The sequence below is a fragment of the Tachyglossus aculeatus genome, unplaced genomic scaffold (assembly GCF_015852505.1).
Source record: "Tachyglossus aculeatus isolate mTacAcu1 unplaced genomic scaffold, mTacAcu1.pri SUPER_34, whole genome shotgun sequence".
NCBI lineage: Eukaryota > Metazoa > Chordata > Mammalia > Monotremata > Tachyglossidae > Tachyglossus > Tachyglossus aculeatus.
The window spans coordinates 3494698-3513934 of NW_024044839.1; the positions used below are offsets into that span (position 1 = coordinate 3494698).

The following is a 19237-nucleotide window of genomic DNA, read 5'->3' on the forward strand; positions in this document are numbered from 1 at the left end:
TAAGCAATGAATAAATACCTTTTTTTTTTTTTAGTGACAGTGCCCAGTGCTGAGAACACTGCTTGGCACATAGTAAACACTTAACAAATACCACTATTATTATTATTATTATTATTATTATTATTATTATTATATAATAATAATAATAAAGCAGTGAACACACCCACTGCCATTCCGGGGAGAGAAGGACAGGTCCAGAAGGACTGAGGCGGCCACCCACTTCCAGAGTAAAGACCCCTGAGATAATAATAATGATAATAATGACAGCATTTATTAAGTGCTTACTGTGTGCAAAGTACTGTTCTAAGCACGGGGGAGGTTACAGGGTGATCAGTTTATCCCACGGGGGGGCTCACAGTCTTCATCCCCATTTTCCAGATGAGGGAACTGAGGCAGAGAGAAGTTAAGTGACTTGCCAATGGCATTTACTAAGCGCTTACTATGTGCAAAGCACCGTTCTAAACGCTGGGGAGGTTACAAGGTGATGAGTTTGTCCCACGGGGGGCTCACAGTCTTCATCCCCATTTTCCAGATGAGGGAACTGAGGCAGAGAGAAGTTAAGTGACTTGCCCAAAGTCACACAGCTGGCAAGTGGAGGAGCGGGATTTGAACCCATGACCTCTGACTCCAAATAATAATAATAATGGCATTTATTAAGCGCTTACTATGTGCAAAGCACCGTTCTAAACGCTGGGGAGGTTACAAGGTGATGAGTTTGTCCCACGGGGGGCTCACAGTCTTCATCCCCATTTTCCAGATGAGGGAACTGAGGCCAAGTGAAGTGACTTGCCCAGAGTCACACAGCTGGCAAGTGGCGGAGCCGGGATTTGAACCTATGACCTCTGACTCCAAATAATAATGATGGCATTTATTAAGCGCTTACTATGTGCAAAGCACCGTTCTAAACGCTGGGGAGGTTACAAGGTGATGAGTTTGTCCCACGGGGGGCTCACAGTCTTCATCCCCATTTTCCAGATGAGGGAACTGAGGCCAAGTGAAGTGACTTGCCCAAAGTCACACAGCTGGCAAGTGGCGGAGCCGGGATTTGAACCTATGACCTCTGACTCCAAATAATAATGATGGCATTTATTAAGCGCTTACTATGTGCAAAGTACAGTTCTAAGCGGTGGGGAGGTTACAAGGTGATCAGTTTGTCCCACGGGGGGGCTCACAGTCTTCATCCCCATTTTCCAGATGAGGGAACTGAGGCCCAGAGAAGTGAAGTGACTTGCCCAAAGTCACCCAGCTGGCAAGTGGCGGAGCCGGGATTTGAACCGATGACCTCTGGCTCCAAAGCCCGGGCTCTTTCCACCGAGCCACGCTGCTTCTCTGAGATGCCCCCCTTAGGGAGATGCTTTGGGAGGTGGTAACCGTGGAGACCGAGGACCTTCCCGCCCCATCCCCGCTCCCAAGTCCTGGCTCGGTGGGCCCCGCTGACCTCTCGTTTGGCAGCCAGCAGGCGGTTCAGGCTGGCCACGCCGGCCCTCCGCTGCTCCACTCGGAGCCGGTACCAGCGCTGGATGGTGACGGCCGCCTGGTTGACGCGACGGATGAACCTGGGAGGAGACGGGCTGGGTCGCAGAGGCGGGGCCGGGCCTCCGGTCCCCCTGCCGCCCCTGCCCCGGATCCCTTCAACTGCGGCGGAGAGGCGAGGCCGGGCCCGCTGCGGCCTCCCGGGCCCGGGCAGAACCAGCAGCCGTCGCGCCCGCCGGCCCGCTCGCAGCCGGCACGCCGGCATCGCCGCCCGGGCTCACCTCTCGGCCTCCTCCTCGGTCACCTCCTTCCTCCTGGGCGGGCCGGCCGGGCCGTCGGCGTTGTTGGGGGCCGCATCCCCGATGCCGCCGCCGCCGCCGCCGCCCCTGCTCAGGTTCTTCCGTGACTTCCGGCAGCTGCCGCCGCTCTCGGCCTCCTCGCGGGAGGTGGCTTTAACGAGGTTGCTGAGGGGGGAGGGAGAAAGCCGGGGTCCGTCGGGGGGCAGGTCGTGGAGATGTGTAGGTGGGGAGGGATCAGGAGAAGCAGCGTGGCTCCGTGGAAAGAGCCCGGGCTTTGGAGTCGGAGGTCACGGGTTCAAATCCCGGCTGGGTGACTTTGGGCAAGTCTCTCTCTCCCCCTTCTAGACTGTGAGCCCGCTGTTGGGTAGGGACCGTCTCTATATGTTGCCAATTTGTACTTCCCAAGTGTTCAGTACAGTGCTCAGTACAGCGCTCAATAAATACGATTGAATGAATGAATGAATGAGCACAAGGCTGGAAAAGCCTGGACCGTGGCTGTCTAGATCCCCTCTGGGCCTCAGTTTCTCCGGTTTTTCACTCCACGCCTCCTCCCCCAATAAATACGATTTAATGAATAGAAGGCTTTTCATTCATTCATTCATTCAATCGTATTGATTGAGCGCTTACCATGTGCAGAGCACTGTACTAAGCGCTTGGGAAGTATAAATTGGCAACATATAGAGACGGTCCCTACCCAACAACGGGCTCACGGTCTAGAAGGCTTTTCATTCATTCATTCATTCAATGTATTGAGCGCTTAGTCTGTGCAGAGCACTGTACTAAGCGCTTGGGAAGTACAACTTGGCAACATACAGAGACGGTCCCTACCCAACAGCGGGCTCACAGTCTAGAAGGCTTTTCATTCACTCATTCATTCAATCGTATTGATTGAGCGCTTACCGTGTGCAGAGCACTGTACTAAGCGCTTGGGAAGTACAAATTGGCAACATATAGAGACGGTCCCTACCCAACAGCGGGCTCACGGTCTAGAAGGCGTGCTCGCCCCCACACCAACCTACCGAACGAACCCGCCCTATGCTCCCCCACATCCAAGCCGTGCCAACTTCGCCCCTCTGCTAGGGAAGCCCGGAAGGCCCGGACGCCCCCCACGGCCCTCTCACTGGCCCCGGGGAATCCCAGCCACGTTCCGGTGTAACCTCGGGATCCATCCTACCTCCCCCGTGAGACCGCGGACTCCCGGAAGGCAGGGGGTCCCACAGGGTTCTTCCTATGGCCGCCCCCGGACCCCGTACCACAAGTCAACGCCGCCAAGCCGCCCCCCGGACTCCCCGTTTCCCAGCCGGTCCCAGGGCGCTGGGCCGGCGGGCGGTCTTACTTGAGAGACGGAGCCGCCTGGTTGGAGCTCTTGGGTGGGGGTGTCCTGTTGGCGGTCGAATAGTTGTTGTGGACCATGGTGGTCACACAGTTGCCCATGGCTCCCTTGTTGCTCCTAGAGGCAAGAGGGAAGGTGATGCCGAGAGTAATGGGCAACCACTGAAGGTTTTCAAGGAGCTCTTGGGCAGGGGCATCCTGTTGGCGGTCGAATAGTTGTTGTGGACCATGGTGGTCACACAGTTGCCCATGGCTCCCTTGTTGCTAGAGGGAAAGCGATGCCAAGAGTAATGGGCAACCACTGAAGGTTTTCAAGGAGCTCTTGGGCGGGAGCGTCCTGTCGGCGGTCGAATAGTTGTTGTGGACCATGGTGGTCACACAGTTGCCCATGGCTCCCTTGTTGCTCCTAGAGGCAAGAGGGAAGGCGATGCCGAGAGTAATGGGCAACCACTGAAGGTTTTCAAGGAGCTCTTGGGCAGGTGCGTCCTGTCAGCGGTCAAATAGTTGAGGACCATGGTGGTCACACAGTTGCCCATGGCTCCCTTGTTGCTCCTAGAGGTAGGAGGGAAGGCGATGCCGAGACTAATGGGCAACCACTGAAGATTTTCAAGGAGCTCCTGGGCGGGAGCATCCTGTCGGCAGTCGAATAGTTGTTGTGGACCATGGTGGTCACACAGTTGCCCATGGCTCCCTTGTTGCTCCTAGAGGCAAGAGGGAAGGCGATGCCGAGAGTAATGGGCAACCACTGAAGGTTTTCAAGGAGCTCTTGGGCGGGGGTGTCCTGTCAATCAATCGTATTTATTGAGCGCTTACTGTGTGCAGAGCACTGGACTAAGCGCTTGGGAAGTACAAGTTGGCAATATATAGAGACATTCCCTACCCAACAGTGGGCTCACAGTCTAAAAGGGGAAGACAGAGAACAAAACCAAACATACTAACAAAATAAAATAAATAGAATAGATATGTACAAGTAAGGTCGAATAGTTGTTGTGGACCATGGTGGTCACACAATTGCCCATGCCTCCCTTGTTGCTCCTAGAGGCAAGAGGAAAGGTGATGCCGAGAGTAATGGGCAACTACTGAAGGTTTTCAAGGAGCTCTTGGGCGGGTGTGTCCTGTCAGCGGTCAAATAGTTGTGGACCATGGTGGTCACACAGTTGCCCATGGCTCCCTTGTTGCTAGAGGGAAGGCGATGCCAAGAGTAATGGGCAACCACTGAAGGTTTTCAAGGAGCTCTTGGGCGGAGGGGTCCTGTCGGCAGTCGAATAGTTGTTGTGGACCATGGTGGTCACACAGTTGCCCATGGCTCCCTTGTTGCTCCTAGAGGCAAGACGGAAGGTGATGCCAAGAGTGATGGGCAACCACTGAAGGTTTTCAAGGAGCTCTTGGGCGGGTGCATCCTGTCAGTGGTCAAATAGTTGTGGACCATGGTGGTCACACAGTTGCCCATGGCTCCCTTGTTGCTCCTAGAGGCAAGAGGGAAAGCGATGCCGAGACTAATGGGCAACCACTGAAGGTTTTCAAGGAGTGGGGAGATGTGGGCAGAACCATCGAGCAATCGATGGTGCTTACTGTGTGCAGGGCACTAAGTGCTTGGGAAAGAAGAATGCAACAGAATCGATACCTGCCCATAGGAGCTTCCAGTCTACCAGGGGAGACACACATTAAGATAGATTAGGGATCTACCGCCCTCCCGCCCGCGGCCCTGGGGCTCAAACTGCCCGGGGACCCTCCGGGGTCGCGGGACGGGGCCCGGTCAGCGACCCCAGAGATGACGGTCACCTTGGGGGGAAGGGCCCGTGCGCCCACCTGTTGTTGGCCGTGAAGTTGGCTGCCAGGGCCACGCCGGTTTCTTTCTTCTTCATGCCAACCGGCGAGTCCACGGGGCCGGCACGGCGGGCGCTGGGCACCACGGGGGAGACCCTGGGCTGGTCATCCTGTGGGGGACCCGACGGGCGATGGGGCCAAGCCCCTTCCCCTTCCCGTCCCCCCCCGCCCTACCTCCTTCCCCTCCCCACAGCACCTGTATAGATGTTTGGACAGATTTATTACTCTATTTTACGTGGACATTCACTCATTCATTCAATCGTATTTATTGAGCGCTTACTGTGTGCAGAGCACTGGACTAAGCGCTTGGGAAGTCCAAGTTGGCAACACATAGCGACGGTCCCTACCCGACAACGGGCTCACAGTCTCGAAGGGGGAGACAGACAACAAAACCAAACACGTGGACAGGTGTCGAGTCATCAGAATAAACAGAAGCAAAGCTAGAGGCACATCACTGTACTTGTACTTCCCAAGCGCTTAGTATAGTGCTCTGCACACAGTAAGCGCTCAATAAATACGACTGATTGATCATTAACAAAATCAATACATATTTACTATTCTATTGATTTTATTTTGTTAATATGTTTCGTCTTGCTGTCCGTCTCCCCCTTCTAGACCGTGAGCCCACTGTTGGGTAGGGACCGTCTCTACATGTTGCCAACTTGGACTCCCTGAGTGCTTAGCACACAGTAAGCGCTCAATAAATATGACTGAATGAATGAATGAATGAATCCCGCCTTTTCCATGGCACCTACTATGTGCAAAGCACTGGGTCGATTCAAGGCTAGTAATAAAGACCCTAACAATAATACAAATCGTGGTACGCGTTAAGTGCCTACTATATGCCAGGCGCTGTACTGAGTGCTGGGGCAGATCCAAGCTAATCGGGTGGACACAGTCCCTGTCCCACGTGGGGCTCCCAGCCGCCATCCCCATTTTACAGATGAGGTAACTGAGGCCCAGAGAAGTGAAGCGACTTGCCCAAGGTCACCCAGCAAACAAGGGGCGGGGCTGGGATTAGAAGCAAAACTGGCTTCCAGCCATGCCGAGCCCCAGGTTCCGTGTGACCTTGGGCAGGTCACTTCATTCATTCATTCAATCGTATTTATTGAGCGCTTACTGTGTACAGAGCACTGGACTAAGCGCTTGGGAAGTACACGTTGGCAACATATAGAGACACTTAACTCCTCTAGTCCTCAGTTCCCTCATCTGTAAAATGGGGATGATGGCTGGGAGCCCCATGTGGGACAGGGACTGTCGTCCAGCCTGATTACCTTGTACCTACCCCAGTGCTTAGTATAGTGCTCTGCACACAGTAAACGCTCAATACATTCATTTCATTCATTCAATCGTATTTACTGAGCGCTTACTGTGTGCAGAGCACTGTGCTAAGAGCTTGGGAAGTACAATTCGGCAACAGGTAGAGACAACCCCGACCCAACAGCGGGCTCACAGTCTAGAAGCGGCGTGGCTCAGTGGAAAGAGCACGGGCTGTGGCGTCAGAGGTCACGGGTTCAAATCCCAGCTCTGCCAATTGTCAGCTGTGTGACTTTGGGCAAATCACTTCACTTCTCTGGGCCTCAGTTCCCTCATCTGGAAAATGGGGATTAAGACCGTAAACCCTCCGGGGGACAACCTGATCACCTTGTAAACTCCCCAGCGCTTAGAACAGTGCTTTGGACATAGTAAATGCTTAATAAATGCCATTATTATTATTATTATAGAAGGTCTAGAATAAATACGATTGAATTTCATTCATTCATTCAATCGTATTTATTGAGCGCTTACTGTGTGCAGAGCACTGGACTAAGCGCTTGGGAAGTCCAAGTTGGCAACAGATAGAGACGGTCCCTACCCAACAACGGGCTCACAGTCTAGAGGGGGTAGACAGACAACAGAACAACAGACAACAGTGAGTGGCCCGCTCCGCTGCGCTTTCCCGCACCCCAATAAGCCTTTTTCCAAAGGCTTGGAAGCAGCGTGGCTCAGTGGAAAGAGCCCGGGCTTGGGAGTCGGAGGGCGTGGGTTCTAATCCTGGCTCCGCCCCCTGTCAGCTTTGGGCAAGTCACTTCTCTGGGCCTCAGTTCCCTCATCTGGGAAATGGGGACTAAGACCGTGAGCCCCACGGCGGACAACCTCATCACCTTGTCTCTACCTCAGCGCTTAGAACAGCGCTTGGCACATAGTAAGCGCTTCACAAACACCGTCATTATTATTGTTATTATACTGAATAATAACAATCCCCCTCCTCCCCCTCCCCATCCCCCCACCGCCTTACCTCCTTCCCCTTCCCACAGCACCTGGATATATGTATATACGTCTGTATGTATTTATTACTCTATTTTATTTGTACATATTTATTCTATTGATTTTATTTTGTTAATATGTTTTGTTTTCTTCTCTGTCTCCCCCTTCTAGACTTCGAGCCCGCTGTTGGGTAGGGACCGTCTCTACATGTTGCCAACTTGGACTTCCCAAGCGCTTAGTCCAGTGCTCTGCACACAGTAAGCGCTCAATAAATACTACTTAATGAACCGAACAAAACATGTAGTGCCTGGCACCTAGTAAACGCTTAACAAATACCATCATAAATGCCATTATGGTCTCCCGTCGTGCGATTTTTCTCACCAAGACGTTCCACGTGGTCCTCTTCTCGGGGTAGACGGGGCTCAGCTCCTTCCTCCCTCTGGCCCCGCTGTCGAAGAAGGCCAGGAGCTCTTCCGGCTGCTCCATGCTGTGCCGAGGGAGGGAAAGCCAATCCACGTGAGGACACGGGCCGAGAGGCGGATTCTACCACGCCCTTAGTCCAGTAAACCCAGGGTAAGCGCTCAATAAGTACCGCTGATTGATCGACTGATTGGCTGGGGAAGGCTGGGGGGCCTAATTCCTTCATTCGTTAGTTCAGTTGTATTTATTGAGCGCTTACTGTGTGCAGAGCTTGGGAAGTCCAAGTTGGACTGGACTAAGCGCTTGGGAGAGGATGACACAACAATAAACAGACCCACTCCCTGCCCACAATGAGTTGACAATCTAGAGAAGTGAAGTGACTTGCCCAAAGTCACACAGCTGACAACTGGCGGAGCCGGGATTTGAACCCGTGCAACCCAACAATACAACACAATACAACAACAATACAACCCAACAGAGTTCCCGGCCCACAGTGACTTTACAGTCTAGAGAGGGATGAGGCCAATGCTATTTGTTAAGCGCTTACTAGGTGCCAAGCGCTGTTCTAAACCCTGATATCACAGAGGTTCCCTCTCTCGTAATAATAATATGTAATAATAATAATAATAATGAGAAGCAGCGTGGCTCAATGGAAAGAGCACGGGCTTTGGAGTCAGAGGTCACGGGTTCGAATTCCGGCTCTGCCACATGTCTGCTGTGTGATCTTGGGCAAGTCACTTAACTTCTCTGAGCCTCAGTTACCTCATCTGTAAAATGGGGATGAAGACTGTGAGCCCCCCCGTGGGACAACCTGATCACCTTGTATTCCCCCCCAGAGCTTACAACAGTGCTTTGCACATAGTAAGCACTTAATAAATGCCATCATTATTATTATTATTCTCCCAAGCGCTTAATATAGTAAAATGGGGATTAAGACTGTGAGCCCCCCCCGTGGGACAACCTGATCACCTTGTAACCTCCTCAGTGCTTAGAACAGTGCTTTGCACATAGTAAGCGCTTAATAAATGCCATCATTATTATTATTACTTCCCAAGCGCTTAGTACAGTGCTCTGCACACAGTAAGCGCTCAATAAATACGAGTGAATGAATGAATGAGTGAATGAATGAGATGGGCCTTCAGTAAGTCTTTGAAGGAGGGGAGAGTCATTGTGTGTGGGATCTGCAACTGGAGAGGCCATTTGACCCCTCTCCAAAGAGGGGGTGGTAAAATCTCCCGTAATTTATATGCTGATTGAACTCCTTTCCCAGCAGGGATCCGGAGGGGGTGTCCTCCCAGTCTTTCCTCCCCAGATTTGAATATCCATAGGCTCCACTCTTCCCACACAAAGGCATTCCCCAGGAGCAGGGGGACAATGCATTCCAGGAGGGAAGGGAAGCTTAAAGCTCTCACCTCCCTGAGCCTGGAGTGTGGTGGGGGAAGGCGGGGAGGAGAAGAGGATTGGGGAACAACTCCCAGACAGGGAGAGATGGAATTCCCAACCCATCCAACCGCCCCCCAGGGTCAGAAATTCCCCTTCCCGGCTGGCTTCCTCCCCCAGTTCTGGCTGCACACCAGAGGGGCTTCTAGACTTCTAGACTGTGAGCCCACTGTTGGGTAGGGACTCACAGAGAAGCAGCGGGAAAAGAGCCCGGGCTTTGGAGTCAGAGGTCATGGGTTCAAATCCCTTATCAGCTGGGTGACTTTGGGCAAGTCACTTCACTTCTCTGTGCCTCATTCCCTCATCTGTAAAATGGGGATGAAGACTGGGAGCCCCCCGTGGGACAACCTGATCACCTTGTATCCGGCCCAGCTCTCCTCAGGGCAAGGGAGGGATGGACAGCTTGGATGGCTTGGGTCAAGGAGGCTCCTTTAATAATAATAATAATAATAATAGTAATGTTGGTATTTGTTAAGCGCTTACTATGTGCCAAACACTGTTCTAAGCACTGGGGTAGATACAAGGTAATCAAATTGTCCCACATGGGGTTACAGTCTGTACCCCCATTTTCCAGATGAGGGAACTGAGGCCCAGAGAAGTGAAGTGACTTGCCCAAGGTCACACAGCAGACATGTGGTGGAGCCGGGATTCGAACCCATGACCTCTGACTCCAGAGCCCAGGCTCTTTCCACTGAGCCACGCTGCTTCCCTGATGTTGATGCTGACCTCAGGGGCAACTGGGGGGGCGGGAGGAAGGGGAGGCAACTGGTGAGATGGGGAGGAGGAGGACGACAGGGGAGGGAGGAAGGTGATCGCTGCTGCCCGTGTCCATCCGTCCGGGGTCCGGCCTTACCTGAGGCCATCGTTGACGTGTGTGGCACTGTTAGACCTTCGGAGGTTGTTGATGGCTCTGGAGCCCGCCAGGCCCGCGCCCTCCTGTCGGACAGAGCAAACGGCATCCCTATCAATCCATCAATCAATCAATCAATCAATCGTATTTATTGAGCGCTTACTGTGTGCAGAGCACTGGACTAAGCGCTTGGGAAGTCCAAGTTGGCAACATCTAGAGACGGTCCCTACCCAACAGCGGGCTCACAGTCTAGAAGGGGGAGACAGAGAACAAAACCAAACATATTAACAAAATAAGATAAATGGAATAGATATGTACAAGTAAAATACATAAATTACATAAATACATTAAAGTACATAAATAATAAAATACACGTCTCCCCCTTTTAGACTGTGAGCCCACTGTTGGGTAGGGACTGTCTCTATATGTTGCCAACTTGTACTTCCCAAGCGCTAAGTACAGTGCTCTGCACACAGTAAGCGCTCAATAAATACAAGTGATTGATTGATTGATTGATTGATAGAGTAATAAATCCATCCAAACATATATACATATATACAGGCGCTGTGGGGAAGGGAAGGAGGTATGGGGGGGGGGGTGGAAAGCGGGAGGAGGGGGAGAGGAAGGAGGGGCTCAGTGTGGGAAGGCCTCCTGGAGGAGGTGAGCTCTCAGCAGGGCCTTGAAGGGAGGAAGAGAGCTAGCTTGGCGGATGGGCAGAGGGAAGGCATTCCCAGCCAGAGGGATGACGTGGGCCGGGGGTCCGGGGGGTCCCTTCCTCCCCGCTCCCACCCTAGAGTCCAGCCCAGGTCGGTGGGCACCGCGGTTCCCGGTACTCACCAGCTGGTTCCGGGCGGGCTGGTTTCCTGCGGTGACGGAGACGGAGCGGGCGATGGGCCTGGGGGGTGCCAGGCCGCCGGGGCGCCTGGAGAACGCCAGCTGGAGGCCCGTCAGGCTCAAGTCCACGCCGCTCCCGGGGAGACCCCCGCCCCGGGACCCCTTCATCGCTGACGGGGCTCACCTGTTGGCACAGCGGAGAGGGGTGACCGATCTCGCCCAGCTCGCCGTCCCCCCGTTCCGTCCACGCACCAGACAGTCGGGCGACCGTATTTATTGAGCGCTTACTGTGTGTGCAGCACTGTACTAGGCACTCTGAGGAAACCAGTATAAAAATAAAGAGACACATTCTCTGCCCCCAAAGAGTTTATTCTCCCTCCCTTCAACTCCTCGCTAAGTTGATATCTAATAATATCTAATAATACCTAAATATTATATATCTATATCTATCTATATCTACCTATATCTATCTATAGATATCTCTATCTATCTATCTCTATCTATATATCTATATCTATTATTAGTTGATATCTATTATTATTATTATTATTATTATTATTATTATTATTATTATTACTATTGAGAGGCCTTCCCCAATTAAGCCCTCTTTTCCCCTTGGCTCCCTTCTCTTCTTTTTTTTTTTGTTATGGTATTAAGCACTTACTATGTGCAAAGCACTGTTCTAAGTGCTGGGGAGGTTACAAGTTGATTAGGCTGTCCCACGGGGGGCTCACAGTTTTAATCCCCGTTTTGCAGATGTGGGAACTGAGGCCCAGAGAAGTGAAGTGACTTACCCAAAGTCACCCAGCTGACAATTGGCAGAGCCGTGATTCGAACCCATGACCCCTGACTCCAAATCCCGGGCTCTTTCCACTGAGACACGCTGCTTCTCTACACATTCTCTGCCTCCAAAGAGTTTACTCTCCCTCCCTTCAACTCCTGGTTAAGGACACGTCTCCTCCGAGAGGCCTTCCCCAATTAAGCCCTCTTTTCCCCTGGCTCCCTCCTTTTTTTTTTGATAGTATTTGTTGTAATAATGATAATAATTCACTTCTTCTAGACTGTGAGCCCACTGTTGGGTAGGGACCGTCTCTATACGTTGCCAACTTGTACTTCCCAAGAGGTTAGTACAGTATTCTGCACACAGTAAGCACTCAATAAATACGATTGAATGAATGAATAATAATAATGGCATTTATTAAGCGCTTACTGTGCAGAGCACTGCTCTAAGCGCTGGGGAATTTACAAGGTGATCAGGTTGTCCCACGGGGGGCTCACAGTCTTAATCCCCATTTTACAGATGAGGCAACTGAGGCCCAGAGAAGTGAAGTGACTTGCCCAAAGTCACACAGCTGACACGTAAGCGCTTACTATGTGGAAAGCACTGTTCTAAGCGCTGGGGAGGATACAAGGTGATCAGATTGCCCCCCGTGGGGCTCCCATCCCCATTTTCCAGATGAGGTAACTGAGGCCCAGAGAAGTGAAGTGACTTGCCTAAAGTCACACAGCGGACAATTGGCGGAGCGGGGATTTGAACCCATGACATGTGCTCACTATGTGTCAGGCACTGAACGAAACACTGGTATAGATACAAGCTAATCGGGTTGGACACAGTCCCTGTCATTCATTCAATCGTACTTATTGAGCGCTTACTGTGTGCAGAGCACTGTACTAAGCGCCTGGAAGAGTATCATATAACAATAAACAGAGTGTAGTGGCTAAAACCCAGGCCTGGGAGAAAGAAGATCATGGGTTCTAATTCCAGCTCTGCCACCTGTATGCTGTGTGACCTGGGGCAAGTCACTTCACTTCTCTGGGCCTCAGTTCCCCCATCTGGAAAATGGGGATTGAGACTGTGAGCCCCACGTGGGTCAGGGACTGTGTCCGACTCAATTTTTATTTATTTATTTATTTGTTTTATTTTACTTGTACATATTTATTCTATTTATTTTATTCCGTTAATATGTTTTGTTTTGTTCTCTGTCTCCCCCTTCTAGACTGTGAGCCCGCTGTTGGGTAGGGACCGTCTCTAGATGTTGCCAACTTGGACTTCCCAAGCGCTTAGTACAGTGCTCTGCACACAGTAAACGCTCAATAAATACGACTGAATGAATGAATGAATGAATTTGCTTGCTCTGCACACAGTAAGTGCTCAATAAATACGACTGACTGAATGAATGAATTTGCTTGTAACCACCCCAACGCTTAGTAGCTTGGCACATAATAACTGCTGAAAAAAATACCGCCAGAATTATTAAAATATTACAAATCAGGTGAAAAGAGGCTAGAAATGTACATACAAAGAGGCACCCAAACTATCGCTCCTTTTTTTTTTTAGGAGCGGTGGATTTGCGTTCACTGGCTTCCCTCCTTCCACCCCACGTCCCGGCAATGAAATGCCCTTTCCAATAACAATAATAATAATAATAATAATAATAATGGTGTTTGTTAAGCGCTTACTGTGTGCCAGCCACTGTACTAAGCGCTGGGGTAGATACAAGATAATCGGGTTGGACGCAGTCCCCTGTCCCACATGGGGCTCACGGTCTCAATCCCCATTATACAGATGAGGAAACTGAGACTCAGAGAAATGAAGTAATTGAAATTAGGGATCCCCGCCTTAGTGGGCACCCAGTTAAGCGGGCACAAAGCGAGCCCGTCCCGGAGCCTCTCTCCCCCCTACAGCTTCCCTCCCAAGCGCGGACTGACAGGAGGTAGTCAAGAGCTGGGCCTTGGGAGTCAGAGGACGTGGGTTCTAATCCCGGCTTCACAGCCTGTCTGCTGTGTGACCTTGGGCGAGCCACTTCACTTCTCTGTGCCTCAGTGACCTCATCTGTCAAATGGGGACTAAGACGGTGAGCCCCAAGTGGGACAACCTGATCACCTTGTAGCTATCCCATAAATAATAATAATAATGATGGCATTTATTAAGCGCTTACTATGTGCAAAGCACTGTTCTAAGCGCTGGGGAGGTTACAAGGTGATCAGGTTGTCCCCCGGGGGGCTCACAGTCTCAATCCCCATTTTACAGATGAGAGAACTGAGGCACAGAGAAGTGAAGCGCCTTGCCCAAAGTCACCCAGCTGACAGTTGGCAGAGTTGGAATTGGAACCCACGACCTCTGACTCCAAAGCCCGGGCTCTTTCCACTGAGCCACGCTGCTTCTCCTGCGTGGCTCAGTGAACCATAAAGAGGTTTTCAGAAATCCAGGGTACACTGGGGTGCTGGACAAGTTTATTTCGGTCAGAACACTGTACTAAACGTCTCAGAGAGTGCAACAGAGTCAGTAGCCTCCCCCTTCTAGACTGTGAGCCCCTTGTTGGGTAGGGATGGTCTCCATCTGTTGCCGAATTGGCCTTTCCAAGCGCTTAGTACAGTGCTCCGTACACCGTAAGCGCTCAATAAATTTGATTGAAAGTTCCAGCGCTTAGAACAGTGCTTTGCACATAGTAAGCACTTAAATACCACCATTATTATTATTCTCTGTGCCTCAGTGACCTCACCTGTCAAACGGGGATGAAGACTGTGAGCCCCACTGGGGACAACCTGATTGCCTACTATCTACCCCAGTGTTTAGAACAGGGCTTGGCATGTAGTAAGCGCTTAACGAGTATCATAAATTATTATCATTATTCTCAGTGATGATTGGCTGACTCTGCAGGGGTTGGGGGGGAGTCCAGACGGTCCTGGGTTCGATGATTTTTTCATCAATCTTCCCACAGGCCCGCCCAGCTTCCCGGGCTCCCGGGCGGGTGGTGGACAAACAAAACTCTCGCTATGGAAACCACCACGCTGGCACTGCTAGACATTGGGGCGGACTTTCATTCGATCTAATTTATTGAGCGCTTACTGTGTGCGGAGCACTGTACTAAGCGCTTGGAAAGGCCAATTCAGCAACAGATAGAGAACATCCCTATCCATCCATCAATCGTATTTATTGAGCGCTTACTGTGTGCAGAGCACTGTACTAAGCGCTTGGGAAGTAGAAGTTGGCAACAAGAGGCTCACAGTCTAGAAGGGGGAGGCTACTGACTCTGTTGCACCCTCCCAGGCGTTTAGTACAGTGTTCTGACCAAAATAAACTTGTCCACCACCCCAGTGTACCCTGGATTTCTGAAAACCTCTTTATGGGACAGCTCCTGGATGCCTGTGCCCTTTTGAGCGAGGGGAGAGCGGCCTCTCCCCTCCAAAGCCCGGGCTTTGGAGTTAGAGGTCATGGGTTCAAATCCTGACTCTGCCAACTGTCAGCTGGGTGACTCTGGGCAAGTCACTTCACTTTCTGTGCCTCAGTTCCCTCATCTGTTCCCTTGACTGTTGGCCTTAGGGCAGCCTGGCTTGGTGGTTGGAGCCCGGGCCATGGAGTTGGAAGGTCCTGGGTTCTAATCCTGGTTCCGCCCCTTGCCTGCTGTGTGGCCTTGGGCAAGTCGCCTCACTTCTCTGGGCCTCAATGACCTCATCTGTCAAATGGGGATGGAGACTGGGAGCCCCACGTGGGACAGGGACTGTGTCCAGCCCGATTGGCTTGGATCCACCCCAGCGCTTGGTACAGTGCCTGGCACGTAGTAAGCGCTTAACAAATCCCATCATTATTATTATTAGGAGGACCCCTCGGGGATGCCCAGCCCCAGGGGGTCTGGGGAGAGGGGCAAGGGGAAGAACCGTGCAAGATGGAGATGGCAGGGGCTGGAGGAGGACGGGCCCCCTCAACCGGAGCCAAACCTTTACAGCGCGGGCAGCGACCCCTCAACCCGAGCCACACTTCCTCAGGGTGGGCAGCACCTCCTCAGCCGGAGCCAAACCTTTACAGCGCGGGCAGCATCCCTTCAACGCGGGCCGGACCCCCTCAGGGTGGGCAGCGTCCCCTGAGCATGGAGAGTGTCCCCTCAGTGCCGGCCGTGTCCTCTCAGCATGGGCAGTGTCCTTTCAGCGCGAACAGTTGTCCCTTCAGCTTGGGCAGCGTCTCCTCAGCGAGGGCAATGGCCCCTCAGTGCGGACTGTGTCCCCTCAGCGCGAAGTTGTCCCCTCAGCTTGGGCAGCGTCTCCTCAGTGAGGGCAATGGCCCCTCAGTGCGGACCGTGTCCCCTCAGCGCGAAGTTGTCCCCTCAGCTTGGGCAGCGTCTCCTCAGCGAGGGCAATGGCCCCTCAGTGCAGACCGTGCCCCCTCAGCACGAAGTTGTCCCCTCAGCTTGGGCAGCGTCCCCTCAGTGAGGGCAACGTCCCCTCAGCACGGGCCGGGCCCCCTCAGGGTGGGCAGTGTCCCCTCAGAGCGGACAGTGTCTCCTCAGCGCGGGCTGTTTCTCCTCAGCACGGACAATGTCCCCTCAGCGCGGGCCGGGACCCCTCAGTCCTCTCAGGACACGCCGGCCCCCCTCAGTCGGTGTGGGCAGCGTCCCCTCAGCGTGGACAGTTGTTGTCTCTTCAGTGAGGGCAATGTCCCCTCAGCGCAGGCAGGGCCCCCTCAGGGTGGGCAGTGTCCCCTCAGGGCAGACAGTGTCTCCTCAGCACGGACAATGTCTCCTCAGCACGGGCCGGGGCCCCTCAGAGTGGCAGCGTCCTCTCAGAACACGCTGGCCCCCCTCAGTCGGTGTGGGCAGCGTCCCCTCAGCGCGGACCGTTGTTGTCCCCTCAGGGCGGGCAGCCTCCCCTCAGCGTGAACAGTTGTCCCCTGCTTCTCCTCACGGTGGGCAGCGTCCCTTCAGCGCCAACAGTTGTCGTCCCCTCAGTGTGGGCCAGGTCCCCTCAGTCGGTGTGGGCAGCGGCCCCTCAGCGCGAACAGTTGTTGTCCCCTCAGCGCAGGCCGGGCCACCTCACAGTGGACAACGTCCCTTCAGCGCCAACAGTTGTCTCCTCAGGGAGGGCAGCGTCCCCTCAGTGTGGCCTGCTTCCCCTCAGCACGGGCAGCGTCTCCTCAGGATGGGACAGGCCCCCTCACCGTGGGCAGCGTCCCCTCATTGCCAACAGTTGTCCCCTCAGCGCGGGCCGGGCCCCCTCAGTGAGGACAATGTCCCCTCAGCCCGGGCCGGGCCTCCTCAGTGAGGACAATGTCCCCTCAGCGTGGACAGTGTCCCCTCAGAGTGGGCAGTGTCCCCTCAGGGTGGGCCGGGACCGCTCAGCGCGAACAGTTGTTGTCTCCTCAGCACGGACAGTGTCCCCTCAGAGTGGGCAGCGTCCCCTCATTGCCAACAGTTGTCCTCTCAGCGCGGGCCGGGCCCCCTCAGTGAGGACAATGTCCCCTCAGCGCGAACAGTTGTTGTCCCCTCAGCGCGGGCCGGGCCCCCTCAGCGAGGACAATGTCCCCTCAGCGCAGTGTCCCCTCAGAGTGGGCAGCGTCCCCTCATTGCCAACAGTTGTCCCCTCAGGGCGGGCCGGGCCCCCTCAGTGAGGACAACGTCCCCTCAGCGCGAACTGTGTCTCCTCAGCGCGGGCAGCCTCCCCTCAGGGCAGGCCGGGACCCCTCAGCGTGGGCAGCGTCCCCTCAGCGCGGGCTGCTTCTCCTCAGCGCGGGCAACGTCCCTTCAGCGCCAACAGTTGTCCCCTCAGCGCGGGCCGGGCCCCCTCAGTGAGGACAATGTCCCCTCAGCGCGAACAGTTGTTGTCACCTCAGCGCGGACAGTGTCCCCTCAGAGTGGGCAGCGTCCCCTCATTGCCAGCAGTTGTCCTCTCAGCGCGGGCCGGGCCCCCTCAGCGAGGACAATGTCCCCTCAGCGCGAACAGTTGTTGTCCCCTCAGCGCGGGCCGGGCCCCCTCAGCGAGGACAATGTCCCCTCAGCGCCAACAGTTGTTGTCCCCTCAGCGCGGGCCGGGCCCCCTCAGCGAGGGCAATGTCCCCTCAGCGCGAACAGTTGTTGTCACCTCAGCGCGGACAGTGTCCCCTCAGAGTGGGCAGCGTCCCCTCATTGCCAACAGTTGTCCTCTCAGCGCGGGCCGGGCCCCCTCAGTGAGGACAATGTCCCCTCAGCGCGAACAGTTGTTGTCCCCTCAGGGCGGGCCGGGCCCCCTCAGTGAGGACAATGTCCCCTCAGCGCGAACAGTTGTTGTCCCCTCAGCGCGGGCCGGGCCCCCTCAGCGACGGCAATGTCCCCTCAGCGCGAACAGTTGTTGTCCCCTCAGCGCGGACAGTGTCCCCTCAGAGTGGGCAGCGTCCCCTCATTGCCAACAGTTGTCCTCTCAGGGTGGGCCGGGCCCCCTCAGTGAGGACAATGTCCCCTCAGCGCGAACAGTTGTCCCCTCAGCGCGGTCCGGGCCCCCTCAGCGAGGACAATGTCTCCTCAGCGCGGGCAGCGTCCCCTCAGGGCAGGCCTGGCCCCCTCAGCTTGGGCCGCGTTCCCTCAGCGCGGTTCGGTCGCCCTGAACGCGGTTCGGGCAGCGCGCCCCCTCGACTGGGCCCGGGGCCCTCGCGCAGCGCCGCTCACCCGACAACGCGATGCGCCCCACCTCCTCCTCCCCCCCATTGGCCCGCTGGGGGAGACCCCGGCCTCCCATTGGACAAGCCCGCCGTCCATCCGGCGGCGCGGGAAGACGGGATTGGTTGAGGGGGCGCGGTGGGCGGGGCCTGCGGAGGAGGAGGGGGCGGAGCTACGACCTGAGCCTCCTCAACGGGACTCGATAATAACAATAAAAATTGATGGCATTTGTTCATCATCATCATCATTATCAATCGTATTTATTGAGCGCTTACTATGTGCAGAGCACTGTACTAAGCGCTTGGGAAGTACAAATTGGCAACACATAGAGACAGTCCCTACCCAACAGTGGGCTCACAGTCTAAAGGGGGGAGACAGAGAACAAAACCAAACATACCAACAAAATAAAATAAATAGGATAGATATGTACAAGTAAAATAAATAAATAAATAGGGTAATAAATATGTACAACCATAATAAATATGTACAACCATAACCATTTGTTAAGCGCTTACCATGTGCCAAGCACTGTTCTAAGCGCTGAGGGAGACACAAGTAATCAGGTTGTCTCACATGGGGCTTAGTCTTGATCCCCATTTTACAGCTGAGGCACAGAGAATAATAAAATAATAATAATAATGGCATTTATTAAGCGCTTACTATGTGCAAAGCACTGTTCTAAGCGCTGGGGTACATACGAGGTGACCAAGTTGTCCCACGTGGGGCTCACAAGCCCTTGATCTTTCCACTAAGCCACGCTGCTTCAATTAATAATAATGATGGTATTTGTTAAGTGCTTACTATTCATTCATTCATTCAATCGTATTTATTGAGCGCTTACTGTGTGCAAAGCACTGTATTAAGCGCTTGGAAAGTACAACTTGGCAACATACAGAGATGGTCCCTACCCAACAGCGGGCTCACAGTCTAGAAGGGGGAGACAGACAACAAAACAAAACATATTAACAAAATAAAATAAATAGAATAGTAAATATGTACAAGTAAAATAGAGTAATAAATATGTACAAACATATATACAGGTTCTACTATGTGGGAAGCACAGTTCTAAGCGCTGGGGCGATACAATAATAATAATGGCATTTATTAGGCGC

At 53.5% G+C, this 19237-nt stretch overlaps 1 protein-coding gene across 1 annotated transcript in view; it reads right to left on the minus strand.

The window, feature by feature from the left end:
• The window catches only part of CEP131 (centrosomal protein 131), a 49471-nt gene extending 33109 nt beyond the window's left edge, over window positions 1-16362 (minus strand). The window contains exons 1-11 of the mRNA XM_038741924.1: window positions 15522-16362; window positions 10726-10906; window positions 9892-9974; window positions 7560-7665; window positions 4914-5041; window positions 4405-4570; window positions 3588-3805; window positions 3387-3510; window positions 3109-3302; window positions 1755-1937; window positions 1439-1556 (exon numbers count right to left, since the gene is read on the minus strand). Coding sequence (XP_038597852.1) covers window positions 1439-1556; window positions 1755-1937; window positions 3109-3302; window positions 3387-3510; window positions 3588-3805; window positions 4405-4570; window positions 4914-5041; window positions 7560-7665; window positions 9892-9974; window positions 10726-10890 — 1485 coding nt within the window. The 5' untranslated portion in view covers window positions 10891-10906; window positions 15522-16362. The remainder of the gene's footprint in view (window positions 1-1438; window positions 1557-1754; window positions 1938-3108; window positions 3303-3386; window positions 3511-3587; window positions 3806-4404; window positions 4571-4913; window positions 5042-7559; window positions 7666-9891; window positions 9975-10725; window positions 10907-15521) is intronic.
• Window positions 16363-19237: the final 2875 nt, after the last annotated feature.